The sequence below is a fragment of the Corvus moneduloides genome, chromosome 5 (assembly GCF_009650955.1).
Source record: "Corvus moneduloides isolate bCorMon1 chromosome 5, bCorMon1.pri, whole genome shotgun sequence".
Lineage (NCBI taxonomy): Eukaryota > Metazoa > Chordata > Aves > Passeriformes > Corvidae > Corvus > Corvus moneduloides.
Genome location: NC_045480.1, coordinates 10349917 through 10370979, shown reverse-complemented (window position 1 = coordinate 10370979; position 21063 = coordinate 10349917). Strand labels below are relative to the sequence as shown.

The window sequence follows — 21063 nt, the reverse complement described above, 5'->3', positions numbered from 1 at the left end:
TCTGTTAAGAAAAATACGGAAATGATTACTGTCATCCAGCTCCACAGTATGACACAGGCGTCATAGACTGTGTGGTGAGCTGTTTGGGCAGCAGCTGGGAGCCGTGGCACTGACGGAGGGCCCTTCTCCCTAGCTGTGTCCTGTATCCCTGGGGGGGCAGTAAGCTGCTGTCTCTCTCAGTGATGTTACATGGTCCCATGTGAGTGAGGCAGCACTTTCAGACCCTGATGAGTTTAACTGGCCTCTTAGCCTATAGCTTGGGTGAGAAAAATACAGTTTAGCATGTTTCCTCTGAGAGATGGCCGAACTTTTCAGAGGGAGCTAATAAACCAGGTTCCTGTTTATTCAAGTGGTGCATCTCTACTGCTGACTGATGTAGTCCAGCGGTAATTAGTTAAAGGAAGTGCTTTATAATGATTGACAACCCATAGAACTAAAAACCCAGAGAAGCAGATCGAAGTCATATGTCTTCAAATAAGTGACTTTTCTTGCAGCTGGGGACAACTCTACAACTGTGATGCCACCAGGGCTAGGCTAAGGATGAATCATAGAATGGTTTGGGTTGGAAAGGGCCTTAAAGATTATTTCATTCCAACCCCCTGCCATGGACAAGGACACCTTCCACTAGATGAGGTTGCTCCAAGCCCTATCCAGCCTGGCCTTGAACACTTCCACGAACGGGGCATAACAGCGATAAAACCTTTATCAACAGTGATACTAACAGCAGTTAAGCCTTTCCTTTCCCGATCACTGGCATTCAGGGAGCGCTTTATTGGGGAATTCCGGGTAGGGCTGCACCAGTGCTCCAGTGGGGTTGCGAACCCCCGGGGCTTACCGGGTACGCGGGGAGGGGACGCCGCAGGTCCGCCCTGGCCGCGGGCGGCTCCGGGCTGCGGCCACCGCCGCCGCCGTCCGGGGCCGCGCCGCCGCCTGTGGTGCCACCGTGTGGCTCCTCGGCTCGCACACACGGCTGCGGGGAGGCACCGACCCGGCCGGCCTCGCGCTCAGCAGGGATGCCCGAGCCTTTTGCCACTCTCCCGAGCCCTGCCCGAGCGTTTGAAGGATGGTCCGGGCACGCGGCACAGCCTGTCAGATGACAGAACCGTGGAATTGTTACGGTTGGAAAAGACCGCTATGATCTTTGAGTTCAACCGTGAACCCGGCACCACTGTGTTCAGCGCCAAACCAGGTCCTTAGGCAGCACATCTACACGTCTTTTAAATCCTTCCAGGGATGGTGACTCAACCAGATCCCTGGGCAGCCTGTTCCAATGCTTGACAACCTTTTTGTGAAGAAATCTTTCCTAGTATCCAACTTAAACCTCTCCTAGACCAACCTGAGGCCATTTCTTCTCATCCTTTTACTTGTTGCCTGGGAGAAGAGACTGATCCCCACCTCACTGTAACCCCCCTTCAGGTAAGGATAGAAAAAGAGAAGGTCCCCCTGAGCCTCCCATTCTCCAGGCAGGAGACCAGAGGCGTGGAGCTGTTTAACCTGAAGCTGTGGAGGTAGGAGAGCAGCCAGAGTGCTGGTTGGCACACCTGTCACTTGTGGGTCTCCTCCTCTTCCAAGCACCTTGTTGTTTTCATCATTTTGGCTCTCTCTTGAGACAGGCATTGCCCCATCCTGAAGATCTCTGGCCTTAGTCACTGGAGATGAGAGAGAGTGGGGAGGTACAAGGAAGAGAGATGAAGAGTGAAAAACCACCAGGGTAGGAGGCAGGGGACAGTTACAGTATTTCTTCTGGAGCCAAGAACAGATTCTGTGACACTGACTCCTCTCTGAGCTATGGCTTTAAGTAAGACTGATTGTCTTGTGGAAAGTCAGATTGACAGAAAAAGTGTGTTCACACGTAGATGTTATACCTTTTCCCTCTCCTTCTCTGCAGTTCCAAACTCCAAAATGTTCCATGGTTTTTGCTAAGTGAAGGGGGAAAAAAGGGAAAAGCAATTTCCTTCCATGACCTTCACAATGGCTCTGGCTTCATGGGACCTGAGCAAATTTGTTCACCTGCTGTGGGTGTTTCTCATGCTGGCTTCCTGGTGAAACCTGTGCATACACAGAGGCAGAGCCTCTCCAGCTGCTGCTGCTCCTGTGCTCCTGTGATTGCAGTGAGCGACCTGGCAGTGGGCTGGGGTCTGCTCCCTGCCCCAGGGGGGTGGTCCCTCATCTTGCTGTGGCTAGCACAGGCAGGTGCTGACATGGAGCATGACCACAGGACTGTGCTGCCACGTGTGGGAAAGCCCAAGCTGCAGGAATCTCACTGGCTGGACCCGAGATGGATGTGTCCAAGTTGTGTCAAAACAAAAAAATGCAGGATTAGGATCTATATCATGCTCACTCACAAGATGAGAAATTCCTGCTCTTTGTGAAGCCAGTTGTCATCACTGAAACATGTGAGCTCTGCTGAATTCCTGCCAGGGGCTCTAGAATTTCTACATATTATTATTTTAGCAACGCTGACCTTCAGCCCCATTTAAAATGGGAAATGGGATCAGAAACAGACAATATATGGGCAAATATAACAGACAAAATATGGGCAAAGTAAGTTTATATTGGAAATAAAATACACAGGTATCTCCTTATACTGCTGAAATGATTTATGCATGATTTTAATCAGAAGGCAAAGTTTTCTTTAGAATACTTGTACAAACATCTTTAAAGTGTGGGGGTGTGAATACGTAGAAGTTAAAACTTGAACAAAACCCCACTGCTCTTAGTCACAGCTAGGCTTTTAGCAAGACTTAGTAACACTAATGGCTGATCCCCTGTAACATTTCTAGACATTACCTCTCCCTTCACACAGTCACAGTGTTTGAGGATGCTGGCTGGCTGATAGCTCCCATGGTCCCCTTTGGGTTGCTGATGCCATGTGAGAGCCATCCCCTTCTCAAGCCTGGACCAAATGCTGGATAAATGTCATGTGTTACTACTTGATGCAGGGAGGTACCATGCAGAAGTCACTTATCACGTTGTGAGCATAGTGTTTGAGGCTGGTGGGACATGTCCTGGTCTCTTTGCTGGGCTTTTATGAACCATGGCTTTTATGACTGGAGAATTCCTCTTTGGACAGAATCACCCTTCCTGGATGCAGCTGTCACAGATCAGTGGAGTTTAGGGACTTAGGGTTACTGTGTCCACTTGAGAAATAAAACTGAAGTTTCAATCCCTTAATTTATCTTGTTGTCACTCCAGTGATATAATTGGCACCTAATTTTTAGGGTTATAATAGGATAAACTTATCTAGGAGACAATATGAGATTAAGGCACAGATTTAAGTCAAGGTTATTAAATTGTCAGTCTTTTGTAACATAAAAATACCACATTTGTTTGTAACTCAGCTACTTACAGAATAATCAGACATGATGTTAGTTATAACAGTTCTCATGTATCTAAACTAAAGAAAAGACAGAGTTGTTCTAGGGGGATGGATATACTGTTTAAAGAGGATGGGATGATGTTTTGGCAAATGTTTTGGAAAGACTGGGGCAGAAAAGACCCCTTGATTATTCAGACATGATCTTCCATCCCATAACATTCAAGACAGTTTGGCTTACTTAAAAGAAAGCTTCTGACTGTGGTAGGTTGTTGGCCAAAGCACTTGGAGAGTACCACATCCTTAGACAGTGGGAACTGAGCGATAAAGAATGTATGGTCACAAAGTAAAGCTATGGAGGCATTGCAGATTCAGATTACCTGGTTAATAAGTGTTTTCATCCTTCTCCAGGCAACCTGGCAAAAAAATTGATCCTTTAGATGATTGTTGTAGGGATTTCCTGACTATTCTGCCTTCTCACCCCAGCTGTTTTTTAACACCATCATGCCCCAGATATGAGCTGATTTCTTCCTCCTTCACTGACCAGACACTGAGAGATGATCTCCACATGTCTCCAGATCATCCTGGTGCACAGGAAATGCTTGTTCAGCTACAGCCCAGTCACACATGCAGCTCACTAAGCCTTCAGTCAATTGGCAACTGCTGGCCCACTTTGTTATCATCATCTTTGTTGCATTTTTTTTCCCAGTGGGTAATTTTTCCCTCGCAACTTGGAAAAGATCTCAGCTGAGGCCAGAAAAATGCATTTAGTAGGTTTTGTTTAGGGAATTATGTTTATGTTCAGGATTTTCAGCTCCTGAAGGACTCCTTGGAGTAGCACTTACCAGCCAGAGACGCAGCTGGGGTGACACCTGTCTCTAGAGGCACCAAAACAGTGGTGGGGGACAGACAGACAGATAGGGATACTCTTCATCACTTCTTTTAGGCACCTACAACTGCAGACATGTTTAAGTTGCATCTGAACAACTAGAAACAAGGGAAGATTACTGGTGCCCACTAAGCCTGTCTTTGTGCCCTTGCTGTGTGACAGGTCTTGGTGTGCATCTGCTCAGATTTTGACCTGTGGTCCACAGGCTGTGAGTTTACATCATCCATGGAAAAGCTTCAACACCTTCTCACTGGCCCCAGAGAAGTCCTGAGAGAGAAACAGTCCAGAAAAACAGCCTCGAAAGAGCTGACTGCAGTGGCAATGCTGAGGGAACACCTTCAATAATTCAATAAAAATGTGTGTGTAACCCAATGCCGGGCAGCAGGTGGGTTAGAAAGAAGGGTGATTGGCAATGAACATTGGCTTGCATCTTCCTGCTGTGATCTTGCTCTGCAAAGTGAAGGCAGATGAGGCATTAATCTCTTTCAGGAGCAGGGTTAAAGGAGGGCTGCACAGTGCTCCTGGGCACTGCTTCTGCCTGTTGCAAACACATCCCTCCCCCAGGCAGTTACTGCAATTGCTGGAGGGTTGATAACAGATATTCAGTCCTCTACTCACAAAAGCTTTGATGTATCCAGAAAATGGAGTTAACCACATAGCTGCTTTTTGCAAGCACTCCTCTCTCCTCCAGTTTTTCTGGAATTTTTCTCTGTGGCTGGGAATCTTCTCCACTTTTGCCCCTGCATGTACGCCTTAGGTGTGTAGCTGCCGTCTCTTCTGGGCTTTCTGCTCAATCATTCTCCCCCTTTTTGAGCTACTCAGCTCTCTCATTATTCTGTCACTAGTCACCCTTACATCTCCACTCCTCCCACACCCTCCTCCTGATGATTCTGATCCATTTTAGAGTTATATAATGGATCTTGTCCTGCCCTTGTCCTTGCGCTGTAGTTAGGAGCTGGCTCTGAAAGCAGGCTGTGCTTTGCCATTTGAAGGTGCTGCTCCAGTGTTTTACAAAATGGTACAGCTCAGCAGTGTTTGTATCTTGCTACTAAGTTTTGTCTCTTTAGTGACAAAGGCAGAACGCCACTGAAAGATTAACTTGATGAACCATGTAGAACAGCCAGAATAGTAATAGTAATGTGATAAGGAACTGAAATGCTTTGCTTGGAAAAATGGAGGTTTTGACTATAAACAGACTAAAATGAATAAATATGTTCTTCTAGTTTAAAAAAGTATTTTAAGAAGCCCAGAGAACTGGGAGGGAGTGTGCTGGTCAGGACAGATCAAAATAGATGAGATAATTTATATTATAAAGACCAGGACACCCCTTACCAATCTGCCTCACTGAATGATTTAGATATTTTAGATTTAAGACTGGCCCTTGGGCTTATTCCAGATCATCAATTGCACGAATCTCCTGTTGGTTTTGCTCTTGAAAAGGCAACTGGCAAGTCCATGGTACTGGAAGTTGCTGTTGAGCTCTGTTGTCTTGGTTAGGGTTAATCACAGCAGCTTGCTTCCTTTGGTGCTGAATCATCAAGGGGAAAAAATGTAAGCTTGGCAGTAAAATATGTATGTGCTGCATTGTAGATTTTCAAGCTTGCCTTTGCAAATTAAAACCAGAAGTGTATTTTATAGAGAGAGCTCAGAAAGCTTGAAATGGCTTTTCTCCTCTTCAATAAGTTATTTTACCCATAATCTTAAATAGAAGCTGTGCTACTGAAAGGACTTTTGTAGCTCTGTTGGAATAGCTGGAGTACAAAAATAAACATAAAAAACTGAAAAGGCTGTTCTGGGTCAGGAAGAAAAAGGCCTCTCTGTACCAGCCTGTCAGTGGATGGGACTTTGAGAGGTGGTGACACTGTCTTCTTTTGAGCCCAGGGAAGATTTTGCACAAAAAATTTGAAAAATTTTAGATTCTTCCAAGCACAGAAGAAGCAGCGACTGAAGCCTGCCAAGTGAATTGGGAGACCTGAGAAACTCTGTGTAGCATCACCTGTCATTTCTCTTACGAAAATGAGGAAGGGAGTGGCTGAACTCTTCTGGCATTGCCAGAGCTTAGAGAAAACGAGCTGTTACGGGTGGGGATGGGGATTTTCTGATGATTTCTGTGTGCAGAGACCCAGGCCAGTAGGTGCAAGGTTGCAGGAACAGAGCATAAAGCTGCAGCCTGGGAGCTGGTCTTGGAGAGTTTCCTGATGCTGGCTCTCTAGGCAGGCAGGCTCTGGCCCAGCTACATGTATCCACACTTATTTATATAAGCACAAATACTGCAGAATTATCCTTGGCCCCTGCAGAGCTGCACCCTCCAAAAAATATGTAAGCACTGGCGTTGGGAAATGTTGGGAAAGTCAAAACACCACATCAGCACACATACACATTTAAGGCTGGCTATAAAGCAAGGTTTGGCATAAACCAGACCTTTTCTCTCTTGCTTTCATGTATATTGACTCCCAGTAACCTGACATCTCAAGCTGCTTCACTCCTGGGTGTTTACAAGACAGAACTGTGGCTGATATATGGGTCACAGGACAGCTGGCATGATGGGGAGAGGTGGCCTCTTACAGCAGAAAAAGTTGCATAGGTATCTCTAGTAAGGAGAGACCGAGAGAAAATGCCATGGTATGCTGCAAAAGTGTGAGGCTTAGATCTAATTTTAGCTTAGATCTAGATTTAGGTTTAGATCCAGGTTCAGGGCCCTGGAGCAAGGAGCCGCTTTTGCTCATCAGTAAGGGAGTCTTGGTAGCTTTGAGTTTGTAAGGGGCATCCTGGGTTAGAAGTAGTGGAAAAGCTTTCTCTACTATGCAGGGGTGTTGCAGAATCACCCGTGCTTATCACATACTGAGATCAGTTGCCATGGAAAAGACTTACATGGATTTGGTTCCTCATCTAAAAAATAGATTTGTCCTCTTCAGTCAGCATCCTTGTTAATGAGTAACAGCCATGTTGCTTAATAGATTTCCTCTCCCTATATAGATATGGTAAAATATCGAAGTGTAGACAGCAGGTAGCACAGTCTGAAACCAGAGCTGTCTTTCCCTCTCCTGTGCTAACATCTCCTCCTACTCATGAAAGGAGTCAGTCCTCAGGTGAACCCAGGGACAGCACATGACTTAGCAGAATTTCACGTCTCTTCTATCAGCTGTCCATTGCCTCCCAATGCCTCTCCTGGCCAGCTGGGCAGAAAGAGGCATCTGCTGAACGCAGCAAGTCTGCTGCTGCTCGGAGAGCTGGAGCAGGGAGAGGCAGCACCACGTCTAGACCCCGCCTGCTGCATTTTCCCTTTGGTTTCCTCTGCTTGTTCCAGCGTGTTGCCAGAACACCTTTTTGTTCCAGCTGAATAAGCAGAATTCTGAGATGGCCTGTGCCACATCTCGCTGACTGATGGCTATAGCAGTCCTGCACAGCAAAAGCAGTCAGGGAGACTGTGTGTGCCTCAGTTTTGTTATTTGATCATTGGATGTTGGAGATATAAACAAAAAGGACAATTGCAGCTTGGTCCTGGAGCCAGCAGAGGGGAAAACACCTCTTACCTTTGAGGAAATGTGAGCAGTTGTAGAAAGACCATTCATACTCCCCAAACGCCCCATGAACAATTCTGCCCAGCACACACAACCCTCTAGTCTAAAATAATAGCTAAAATACATTCATTTTTTTTGCTCAGAAGAGGGAAAAAAAGGTGTCAAACATTTCTAATCCACCCCTCACAGTAACAAAGGGGATTCATTGCTACTGACCCTGGTGATAGAGATAGTGTCACTCTCCTCATTGAGACGTGGATAAACTCAATCCAGTTCTCTTCACACTACCTTTTCCCCTCTGTAAGAAACATTTGGCTGACTCCAGACTTGTGTCCAAGGTCTCTCAAACGTGGGTGTGATAGTGTTAGTATATAAGACTATCCAGATTCAGGAGGTAGTGACATCCAATTTTATCAGCAGGATTAATTGCTGGAGCTGTTACTAACAAGAGATCATTTCTTTCTCTCTCCCAGCTAGCACTGTACAAAATGCTACTCCTTGATTATCCCCAGATGTAACTCTACATGCAGTATCTGGCTGAGATGAAGCTTTTTTAGAAATGCCTTGACCTTAATAACTAACTCACAGAGGGGATTGTGCCTAGCTAGGGTAAACATTGAAATCCTATAATGGAAGGCACTGTTGATGAACCAGGTATTATTTAATGCAATTAGCATAATTTACTGAGCCAGGAAAAGAAGTTTGTGTGGATATAATTTTTTCTAGCTTGCTGCTAAACAGAACTTGTTGGTGTTGGGGATGGGCTGTTTCTGCTAGTTCTGATGCCTCATTTATTTTATGAGGTAATGTGGCTCAATTGCAATCCATAATGTAGAACCGGACTAATTTCCAGTTAAATGTCCCCCTCCAAGACAAAATCCCAGGGCTAATTTGGTTCTCATTACAATGACTTTATTTTGGCTAAAGAATGATCCACTCACTAGCAACACATATGCAGATGATTACATTTAAACAAATATGCCAGGAGTAGAAGTTTAAACTCTCTTCAGAAGGAAAGAAAGAAAGCATAATGAATTTGGTCTTGTGAGGACAAACGCTCAATTTACTGAGCAAGAAGCTAAATGCCTGTCCCCCCAGTGAGAGCAAGAAGAAATAGCAAGAGAAGAGATCCCCAATAAATGACAAGGGAAGTGAACCTGGTGGTGTTCAGACTTGCATAGTGTGATTTAGCTCCTATGAGGCATTGGTGAAACCAACTCCAATACCTTGGTAGAAATATATTTCTTTAGTTGCCAGTATTGGAGAAGGACAATATAAATTCATTGGCTACAGGAGCAAAGGAAGCATTTCCTGGGTCATCAAACCATGTTCCTTCAAAACCAAGAGAGCATCATTTATTTGACCTAGTAAACAGAAAGCAGAGGAGATCCAATTGCTCTTGCAAACACAGTGTGAGGGAATGCACCAGGGAATGCAGAGAGGTACTTAAGCTAAAGGACAATGTTGGCACAACAACAGTGGATATAAACTGGCCACAAATACTTTTAAACAGGAAATTAAAAGGCAATTTCTAGCCATTAGAGGAGTGATCTTTTGGAAAAGCTTTCCTATGAGAGTAGTTGGGGAGGAAAATAACTAGTTTTAAGATTATTATTGAAAGTGTGATAAAATGCAATTGCTAGAGATACAATGAAGTAGGATGAGGAAGAAATAAAGTCCTCTCATATCTCCCAAAGGCTGAATTGCTTTAAAGGAAAGGTATCCACAACATTATATGGGACAAATAGATCTTTTAGGGGAGATCGATCAGACACTTTGATCCGTACAGAAGGACTCATATGGACATTTAGACTAAACCAGATTTAAAAAGACCTAGGTTTTGATTAGTGAAATTTCCTAGGTGCCTAACTGTGTGTGAATGAGGATGAATGGGATTTCTCAACTCAGCCTATTCTGTGATTCTGTAATATGTGCCTGCTGGGAATATGTGCTTGTTCCTGGTATGTCTGGACCTCAGGACACAGAGCTGCAGTGGCCTCTGTGGGGATATCAGATCAGACAATACCTAACACAAGGGAAGAACCATGTATACCCACCCTGTAATGATTTTTCTTTTCCTCTTTATTTACAGGTCAATGCCAAACTGTACAGAAAGGTATGAAGTGTCTTTCCTCGCTGTTTGTGGAGAACCTCAAAACTATAAGTATTTCTTCATTATTTCCTGACAAGCATTCTCATGTTGGTGCTATAGTGGGTTCTCTTACAAGAGAAATGTGCTCTTTCACACAGTGTAGTATTTTGCTACTGTGACAACAGTATTTGTTACCAGCCAGAGTCATTACCAAGAAAAGGATGCTCAAATGTAGACACATTAATATAACAGCCAGTAATTTTATGAAGAGGTGTCTTTCTATTACTCTTTTTCACCTCTAAGTGGGTTGAAGGTATTACCAACATTTTCCTAAGATCTCTGAACCTGATTTCCTTAAATTTATTGGGTTTATGAGAACATACATGTAATCATATTTATGGGTCTGCTTGCCTGTGAGTGAAGCACCAGAATGACTTTTCATCTCTTTGGGCAATTTCAATCAAACTTCACAGTGGGTCTGTAGTTTCAGAGATATTAAACTCTACAAATTTTGAGGGGCCAAGCAGAGAAAAGAGATAACTTAGTGATATGTTCCCCACTAAAGAAAAATCCTCACACCTATTCAGGGAATCCATATGAAAAGGCAAGGACAGGGGAGAGAGTGATATCACAAATACACTTTTATTCAGGAATCTGAGTTTTTCTCACCAGCAGATTCCCACTTTTCTCTTAGAAATTCCCTGGTCAAATTCCTAAACTCAAATTATATCTCCAGAACGAAGTGTGCTTCTCATCATCTTTCTATAAGTGGTTTTAAATATGCAATTCAGTTTGCAAACTGTTTCCAGCCTACCTGAGAACTAAAAAAATAAGTTCATTGGACATGGTATTTGTTATGTTGTCTTTGAATTATTCAGAATGTCAGTGAAGAAATTTTTCTATGTTCATCTCCTTTTCATAGCAAAATGCGTGGATATTGCCCTGAGTTCTTGTACTGATGTTGCCTATACTCAAATGGTGTATCCTAACTTTCTGGATCAGAAGTCTCGAGAAGTGATTGAGTACAGCTCTGAGTACCTGCTCATCAGTGTGCTGCACAACTTGCTCCAGGGGGAATGCAACCCCGACCTGAGGCTCCTGGGCTGCTCAGTGCTGGCCCCACAGTGTGAAAAGGACAAAGTCATAAAGCCCTGCAGGCACGTCTGTGAAAACCTCAAAAAAAATTGCCTCCCTGCCTTTGATGCAATAGACATGGCCTGGCCCTACTTCTTAGACTGTGACCGCTTCTTTGCTGGGGAGGAAGAGGGGTGCTTTGACCCACTGGCAAAGCTGCGAGGTGAGCAAGGAAACTGCTGGCACAGCTTGTCTGCATGGGGAGGGTCTCATCTCACTCAGCTTGACATGTCTATGGCACAAAACCTCTTCGCTTGTCATCTCAGCCTGTTGTCTTTGTAGAGACCTGTAACGTGTCATTAATTCTGTTCCACCTATTTTAAACAATTAAACCGTGCTCAAGAACTAGCTATTTCTCTCTCTCATTTAAAAAGAGCATCAAGACAAGCAGCTCAGGGCAAGATGTTTGGATGCATTTAGATAAGCCCTGTCTTGCGTGAGAGCTGTCTATATATTTGAAATCTTTTATTTAAAAACTGAAACTTTAGTGAACTCATAAATCTGTGACTGCCTGTCAAATTTAACAGCTGATTAAAATATTCTCATTAATGTTTGTCACAGATTTTTGTTTGGATGAAGAAGATCCAGATAGCTGAAGACAGATAAATCTCATTAAAAAAAACCCAAAACACAAAATTCAAAGGGAAAAATCTGTACAATTTGTTACTAAAATGAGCTAGTATGTCAAAGGCCAAATTATAGCTGCAAATTGCACAAATATTTGTTAGTGTGCATATGCATTAGTAGGATTTTGCAAATAAAACATGCCACAATAAACAGTGTAGGATGTACTACATACATTTAAGGTTTTGATTACAGGTTTATTTTCTATAATTCTTCTACTTATAAAGATATTTTGCAAAAAAGTGCAGGCTTTCATACAGTCCTCTGAGCACTATGGTTTTAAACACTGTGTTATGATTTTTCATTGCAGGAGAAGTAGATGCTGAGGAAGATGTGCCTTCAGACTTGCCAGCAACTTTTATTCAGTTCAAACACCATTCATATTCCCAAATGGTGAGCACGCTGAAGAAGACTGCTTCCAAGTGCTCCCACATTGCAACAACTTACAGCATAGGGCGCAGTTTTGAAGGGAAGGATCTTTTTGTGATTGAGTTTTCAACCAAGCCTGGACACCACGAACTGCGTGAGTTATATCAGTGCTGATCAGGTTGTTTGAGGAGAGACCAGATTATCCAAGTGAAAACAGGCCCTTCTACTGGGACATCTTTTAAACTGTAAAAAGCATTGATTCAACAACATTTCTCCTCCCTTGTGTTCCTGAAATACAGTGATAGTTAATGATTCCTTGCAGCAGTTACAAGCCAGTAGCAATTTCTTACTGTTATGAGCTCTGTCATGACCACGCTTGGTAATCCTGTTCCTTGTAGGACTGTGTATTTGGTTGCAATGATGTGGCTGTTATTTATTTGTGCCCAAGGTACAAATCTGGGATACTTTTCTGTTACTGACTTGCCCTCTCTATCATCTACCACTTCCTCACTGTCCTTCACATCCTAAAATACAGATGTCTTCTGAGAAGGCCTCACATACAGAAGGAGATTGTCACTAAAAAGGGATGATCCAGCACAGAAAACAATCCTCATGTGCAGAGAATGAGCAGAGGTTCATGTCAGTGCTGTACCTGTCAGTGTAACAGGTGGATAATACCAGGAATTATGTTATCAAAGCACCTGAATAGATGCTATTATACTATATATAGGTGCTAATATATACATCAGGATGTGAGTCCTCACAAATTTTCTTCAGAGGGGAATGGTGCAAATCTCTCTTTTGTAGTTTCATCACTAAGACAGCAAGGGCCTGATTTTTAAGTGGTTTGAATTCTTCAAAAAGCAGATAATTTTCTAGGGCAGTATTAGGTATTATTTTGCAGTTACCAGCTTCCAGCTCAAAAAATTGTACCTGACTAGATATGGTGGATTGCTGTGGCCACTGCTGAGAGCCTCAGGTTGTTTCTCATCAGAAGAGCCCCAGCATCAGCACAGCCTCAGCAGTGTGGCAGAACTGAACGACATCTGACTTAATACTTTATTGAGATTATGATCTCAGATCATGCGGCTGTGTCCTCTGTGTGCTGTGCTGCAGGGGAGTCAGAGAGGACAGCAAAGACTGGTAGCTTTGTTTACTTTCAGCTGTGCTGCCTTGCATGGTCTAGAGGTATTTTGAGGTGCCTTTAAACTTAATCAGGTCCCAGCAGATGTCATTAACAGAGCAAAGATCTACATTACATTTTTCTGGCCTATCATCCTTCCTCTCTCTTTCAAAGAAAATAAGTTGCAGGTGTCTTTTTAAGCTTGTACTCCTTTTGCCAGGAAAACACGAAGCCTATGAATCAGGATTTTAAACGAAAACTCTGATATGACATGATAAAAGATGCTAGTGTAACACATTTCCTAGCATTTTTCTCTAAATCTGTTGCTTCATGCTGCTCAGGACAACATAAAAGGAGGTGGAAATAGCTCCAGATTTGGAGATTTTGCCAGCCCGAGCTAGTGGCACAATTGATCTGTGCCAGGCCCCCTCCAGTATCCAGTGCTCGAGGCTGGCCAGGATCAAAGGCAAAGATGAAGGAATAGACAGGAAAGGGTGTTTCCAAAGTGCACCTATTTTCTATTTCCCATTAGTCTCTAAGGAAGGATGGAAACTGACTGAATAACTGCAGGGAACTGTGAAGTTATGTGTTTCTAATAGACTTATTCCAGGGCTATTTAGCCTGAAAGCCCCTTTTTATGCATAACCCAACTTCTTATCCAAATAAAGGGGTAATATATTACACATCTGCAGGACGTTTCTAGGGTCCATGAAAAAAATAAGGCATTGAAGCCACGCAAGGTAGGTCAGTGTGCCAGGGCTGTAATTTGTTCCTTCCCAGCCATGGCTTGATGTTTTTGTTTTCATCATCCTTTGCTCACAGGTAATGATGACTCTAGCAAAAGCTCAGACCAATGATTGCCTCTTATGGTTTGGAATCCTGATAGTTTGGACTTAACTTTATTTCACACTATTTAAACTGTTGCTGAACTGATGTTTAGCAGAGGGAAGTTCACCTGGAACTGCTGTGCTATTTGCAGGAACGTGTGGAGGAAATTAGTGTAAATAAAACTTTGACTCATCAGTGAGAAACTTGGGTTAGCCTGATTTTGGAAGCCACTCAGGTATAATCAAATTAAAGCATCTCATTGCTTCATGTTCCACAGTCAAGCCAGAATTTAAGTACATTGGCAACATGCACGGAAATGAGGTTGTGGGGAAGGAACTACTGATATACCTCGCACAGTATCTGTGTTCAGAGTATCTTCTGGGGAACCCTCGCATCCAGACCTTGATAAATAACACCAGAATTCATCTCCTGCCTTCACTCAATCCTGATGGGTATGAACTGGCTGCAGAAGAGGTAAAAATTTTATTATAGGGGGATGTTCAGGCCTTCATGTTTCTACAATTCCCCATGGGTAAGAGCAAACTGGGAGGGGAGTGTCATGTAAAAGAGGGAACAATAATAATTGACTGCCAGAATCCCAGGTGTGGCTGGTGGTGCATTGCTTTCCAAAGATGATGTGAACAGAACTAAGAGGAAATCAGAGCCACGTTTGTCATTTTTGCTGCCTGCATGTGATGATGTGGGAATGACTGTGTTACTTTTTCACACACTTACCACTCTCTGCTATCTGTTCTAGAACAAAATGCCTACTGACTCACTCTAATGGCTTACACTGTTTTATAAAGAAATGCAGTTTAATACCATGTGATAGATGTTCCTCCTCTTTTAAAACTGTAGGTATAATGAAATGTGAATATTTTCTGTACTGTCAAAGTTTCATAATGAATGGCAGTTTTCAGAGATCAGCCCATGTCTGAGGGAGACCTCTGAAAACAGAGGTTCTATTACTTGTTACCTGACATTCTTCTTTTCCCCTCACTGTTTTCTTTACCACCACAAGCATGAAACTAGACCTTTCTTCCTCTGTGTTTCTCATGTGGTGATCTCTGTCCGTTGTATGAGTCTGGGGTTATTGCACTTTGCCTCATGCTGTCTTGGGGCATCAGCTGTATTTTCTTTTTTTCCTCCCCTAACCCACTCTGCATGCTGCTCTGAGCAACAGGCTCCTGTGTTCCTCTTATGAGTCACATCACTGGTGAGTGAAACACTTCCTGAATGCTAGTTAGTGCATTAATATTCCTGGAGACAAAATGTGATTAATTAATAAGTGTGGGTTTTTAACAGTACAGACATTTTCAGTTTACTTCTTTTAAAACTTGCCTTTGATTAATCAATTTCCACAAAGTGCTATTTTGAGACAGGGACCTATTCTGAAGTTGGCTTCTGTGTTACAAAACAGGGGGCTGGTTACAATGGATGGGTCATCGGACGACAGACAGCTCAGAATTTGGATCTGAACAGAAATTTCCCAGATTTGACATCTGAGGCTTACAGAAGAGCTGGGATTCGTGGGGCCCGTCTGGACCACATCCCCATTCCACAGTCCTACTGGTGGGGTAAGGTATGAATTACACAATTTATAAATCATATATACTACAGAGCAGCTCGGGAACAAAGAGACTGAGATTGCTTGTTCTGAAGTTATTTGCTTGTAACCAGATTTTATAAGTAAGACTGAAGTGGACAAGCTCAGAATTGGCATGAAAACATGGTGTAGGTCTGGCCAAAGAGACAGGTGTCACAAATCATTTGGAAAATTTGTAGATAATTTGAACTTTGCTGTTTTAGATTAAGAATAATGACTGTTACAAGGGAGTCACAAGTGTGTAATGATTCATCATTAGTGCTTTAAACTGTAGTGAATGTTAAAGACTTTATGGATTTGGTTGTCATTGCACCAAGCTCTGCACAGGTTTGATGCAATAGGAGTTTCTGCCATGGAAAATGTACAAAGGCTGCGTGTAAAGTTGTGCAGTGTAATCTTCCATTAAAAGAGGATGTTTACAAATCACTGTAACCATATAGAGCAGTGGAAACAGCCTGTCAAGCTGCAGTGCTGCTGGAAGGGAGAGTTGCTGCTGCCAGGTGGGAGCAGGATGGAGGCAGCACTACAGGGCTTCACACCCATCCCCACTAAGCTCTGTGTAAAGTTATATCAGGAATGCAGAGCTCAGCCCTACCTGTGTTGCTGGCAGCCCAGCAGCTCCCGGCACCAACAACTCTCAGGGGAACTTAGTTGCCTTTGAAAGAAGAATCACAGGAAGCTAAATCAGTAGTTCAGATATTGGGAGCTCTGCTTTCCTCTGCTTTTAAGCTCATTTTAATCTAATTCAATATTTGTTGCTGGCACAAAGCCTCAGACAGGTAGGGAACAGGATTGTTTCAGTATCTGGTATTAGCAGAAGATTTGAGAGATCATACTTCCGTTTCTTACTCTGATGCAGGTGGTCTTATATAAAGACAGGTCTAAATCCCAAAGGCATCCCTGATGCTGCCCCAGTGTTCTGGTACCCCATTTCACAGTAGTAAAATCTAGATGAAAGCCCCTCACTTCCTCAGCATAATGTACATATGAAGGTGGAAGGCTGTGAGAGGCTCAGTAATGCACAGTGTATTAGAACACTAATTTCTGCCATAACTAAGCTCGAGTAGTCTATTCTATTTTATGCATGTAATCACAGATCCCAACTCATGGCACTGAATTTCTGCATGATTATAAGGTCACAAGCTTAAAAGTTTTCAACTTTTGACTGAATAATAACAGATAACAGTGAGCTGGTAAATGCGAGTACAGAGGCTCAGAAGGGGAGAAAAGGTTGAGAGCTGTGGAGCAGAGCCTGAGGCCAAATGAAAATAGCTGGGAAAAAAGGGGATTTTAGGAGAAATTCAGAGAGACTTTGATTCACCCCTTTGGTGAGTTTCCCTAGTTGGATGCCAGGTGCCCACCAAAGCCACTCTATCACTCCCCTCCTCAGCTGGACAGGGGACAGGAAAAAAAACTAAAAGGTGGATGAAGGTAAAGACAGGGAGAGATTGGTCACCAATTACGATCAGAAGAAAAACAGAATCGACTTGGGGAAATGATTTATATCTCTTTTATTTATTATGAATCAAATCAGAGTAGAGTAGTGAGAAATCTTAAAAACACTTTCCCTCCACCTCTGCCTTCTTCCCAGGCTTAACTTTGCACCAGAATTCTATATCTGCTTTGCCCCGTGGCACAGGGGGACCAGGGGGACCCTGGAAATGGGGGATGTGGTCAGTTCATCACACATTATTTCTGGTGCTCCTTCCACCTGAGAGGGAGAGCTCCTCAGACTCTTCCCCTGCTCCAACATGGGAAGGAAAGGATGGAGATCTCCCTCCAGCCATGTGCTCACTCTCTCTGTGTCTCCAGAGGTGCAGGGTTGAGGATCCAGGCAACACTGAGGAAGGACAAACATGTCTTAGACCCACTTTTTTGCCAGTGCAAACTGTGATCGTTTCTCACACTGTGCAGCCCAGAGTCCCTGTAACTGGGTTTCTTGGCTCTAACCTCCTCCCTCTCCAAGTCCTGCTTCTGCCCTGGTTCTTCTGCTGCTCTGTGAGATGCTCAGTGGCAGGCAGCCACTTGCAGGAAGTCATTTTTATAACCATGTATTTAGCTTTCTTAAACACTGTGTAACATCACAGTAGTTTATAGAGAGATGGGTGGAGACAGCCTAACATTGCTCTCACAGCTACCACCACAGCTCTGTCCCAGCAGCAGCGTGCTGGTCACCATGGGTTGTCTGTCACCACAGAGAAGGGACCAGGGAACCTTGGCACACAACCACCCCCTGCCTGAGCTCTGCCTCAGTGGGTGCAGTCCTGGGGTTACAAACACATCCCTTCTCCTGCAAATCTTTCCTTGTTTTTAAAGAAGAAATAAGGGAGCCATGCAAGGAATCACTCCTCAGAGCACCAAAGCTTGGGGAACTTCTAGGTGTTCTCCTGGCCCCAAAGCTGGTCCTCACATAAACAACACCCAAAGTATCTCCAAATCCATATGCTCTAGAGAATAAATGAGGGAACCAGTGTGCCTGTGGCCTCGGTGGCACCACAAAATCTCCTTGCTGACTGTAGTTGCCTACGCTTCACAAACCTAGCAGTAAGTGGTGTCACAACTTTGTGTCTCCTTTGCTGGTGGTACCACAGGACTGTCAAATCAGCTCTCCCATAATGAGCCTCAGTTTTGTCAGGAAGATGAACCCATGGCTCTTACAGTAGTGCTTTGCGCATGCAGGAGCATTAGGTTGAACGTTTCAACACCAGTCTCTCAGCTTTCATTTACTTAACAGTGTTTGTTACCTACCTGATTGAAGTAATTACCTGAGTGTGGCAGGGAACTGTATAAAGATCAGGAAACAGAAAGTGAGCTCTCAGCCAGAGCTCCTGCTCTCCAAAAGCCTGGCTTTATATAGCATGTTTTGTTCCCCACTATTATGAATTACTGTAATAAGTGGTCTGAGGGCTCAGACAGACTTCAGGCTTCATCTGAAATAAAGTCAGTTCAATTTGCTTGATTCAAACAGAATTTGGAATTCTATGCCAGTGGAGGCTGGCATAATCTTTAGGAAAATTTGGCTGCTTTTAAAAAGGAAGAAAGAGATCTTTGAAAGCTGTGGAGACAGTGACTAATTGCAGTATAATCAACAGAAATGAGATTCCAGTTTAAAAAGGGTAGTGGCCTTTCTTTGTACTCATGCAGAAATAATTTAGCTGTTTTCTAATTGTGCTCTGAATTGTTCTTGTGAGATGGGTACTTTAAAATTGATCTCATCTAACTTAAAAGCAAAATCCTGCTGAAAAAAAAAAATCAAACCCCACAAAACCCACATTAAAGGAAAAGTCAAAGGCCAGAGTGACATAGATAACATCTGCTGTCATCCAGTGGAGCTGAACCAGGATGTGCACATTTCAAAGCCTTAATCACTGATGTCACTGAAATGTTATTAGGATAAAAATAGTGACATTGAAACTCCTGGTTTTCCACAACATTCACTTCAGTAAGACACTGGCTCTGTGAGACAGCACTGTCTTGGGGCTTATGCAGGTATCTACTTAGCCAGTTGGCTGATCAGGATGAAGGACTGAAATTAGGAGCTCTCAAATAAAACTCTGCATTTTACTTTTGTCCACTGAATTGCAGAAGCAACTTAAAAATCTCATGAAGGCCCAAGGCTGTTTGAAAGCTGGGCTGATGCTGTGTTAGGCATGGCCTCTCTGGCTGGGCAGAAAGAGTTGGGGCAGCCGCAGCAGGGCAGGGAGCTGATGGGATTTTGGGACAGCATCCACCTCAGGAGTGCTGGTCCTATGGACTTGGAGGGTGCGAGCTTGTTCCAGGTGCTCAGCCACCCTGAGAACACCCCAAATCCATGGGACAGGGAGTGACACTTGCAGCCTCTTACAAGCCATCTGGGGTCTTCTCTTCAGAAGAGATGGGGTCAAAGGATGAAATTCCAGGGCCCTGGTCAGAGTGGCTGGTGCAGTCCCAAGCACTACCGGGATAAAGATCATCATGGGATCATCCCAGGACACTGTACAAATGCCAGAAATACAAGTGCTTTGGTGCAGATAGCATTCTTTGGACACTGCCATATTCCTTATCAGGAAGCCTGAGAGCTGCTTTCTTCTCTCACTTCTGTGTTGTGAGTGGGTGTGTGAGACTGCAAAAAGTCCTTTCCATTTGGAATGTTCTTTATCTGCCTTTAAAAAACTTTTTTTCATGTCATGCCCTTCCTTGAAACTTTGTGTTTAATCTTCCCTATAATGTGAAAAAACTCTGATTAGGTTTCTGGTGTGCAAAGTGCATTCTGTGTGTTCCTTAATTGATCAGACTTTACCTGTTATATCCCATTTTTTAAGTTGCCTCTTTAAAATGCCGGAGTTGAAAGGGTTGTGACACAGAGATTCAGAGGCTACCACTAGGCTGATAGACAAAATGAACCTGTCCTGTTTCTCCTGGGGATCAGTGGCACAAATTGGCTTGTGTTCATATGCTAATCACAAACTACTGATTTAATGATTCACCTTGCAGCAGTGAGAGAGTCAGGGTCCCATTTTTTCCTTAGTACAAGGTACAGCCTTTCACACTTGCAGTGGCTGAAGGCACTAGTTCAGATCAATAGCTACAGAAGGGCATTTTAAGTAAACCTGAAAATTAGAAGGACTCAGTTAATAACTATGGCATCTATAGGGAGGTGGTCTCCTGCTTAGGTCAGGAATAGACAGGGAAATATCTTCTTAAATCATCACAGGTAAAACTATGTTTGGATATGGCTTTTTCCTTGGCTTTCTGCCTCATTGATGGAGCTATAATACATCCATGGTGCACCTTTGCTTCACAGTGTTTCTCTCTGCTCCACACCTGGGTTTGTGGATCCCCAAAGGTTTTTCTAACAATAGCAGATTAGGGACTGATCCAAAGACAACAGGAATTACTATTGTTGAAACACAAATGTGTTGTTCTTTAGGGGTTTTATTCGGTTGGTTTGGTTGAGTTTTCTTGTCTGTTTGTTCTGGATGTTTTTTTCCCTGCACACTGTTAGTCACTAGGCACTCTGCAGCCCTGGCTGCCTGGTTTCCTGACAGCTGATGGAGTCAAAACAAAGGGTGATAAGCAATTCCTAAGGCAGCCCTAAATAGATGCTGGACTAAGTTCATCATAGCAGATCTTTCTCATTTTTATAAAACCTGCATATCTGCAGTTGTGCAGAGTCCGGATGAGCAACCTCTGCCCTCCTCAGATTTTCGCCAGGTAACTTCCCCCAGGTAAGTTCCCCCAGCTGCAAAGAAAAGAACCTCAACTCTCCAGGGGCACTGGCTTGAGTCTGGGCTTGCAGGGACCGGCCACCAGATGACACTGTTATCCCTAAGAATGAACTAACACCGGACCAGGTCCCAGAAATTACTCCTCGGAAACGGGGTGAAGGAGCCTCCTGCATGCCGGGTGCCTGAATATCTCTTGGAGTCCAGTGCCTCCTCCCTTGGCTGCTGTTACTGAGGAGGGACTGTCAAAAACCCCTAAATTTGGCGACTTATCAGCCACAGTTCACTGCAGGTAAACTGCAGGCATTGCTATGCTTTATGTGCATTAGTTTTCATTTATTTGCAGATTATCTTCGA

The 21063-nt window shown here is 43.7% G+C and overlaps 1 protein-coding gene across 1 annotated transcript in view; it reads left to right on the top strand.

The window, feature by feature from the left end:
- CPZ (carboxypeptidase Z) overlaps nucleotides 1-21063 on the top strand; it is a 34836-nt gene that overhangs the window by 2245 nt on the left and 11528 nt on the right. Inside the window, exons 2-6 of the mRNA XM_032109903.1 lie at nucleotides 9819-9842; nucleotides 10741-11115; nucleotides 11887-12099; nucleotides 14174-14370; nucleotides 15317-15478. Coding sequence (XP_031965794.1) covers nucleotides 9819-9842; nucleotides 10741-11115; nucleotides 11887-12099; nucleotides 14174-14370; nucleotides 15317-15478 — 971 coding nt within the window. The remainder of the gene's footprint in view (nucleotides 1-9818; nucleotides 9843-10740; nucleotides 11116-11886; nucleotides 12100-14173; nucleotides 14371-15316; nucleotides 15479-21063) is intronic.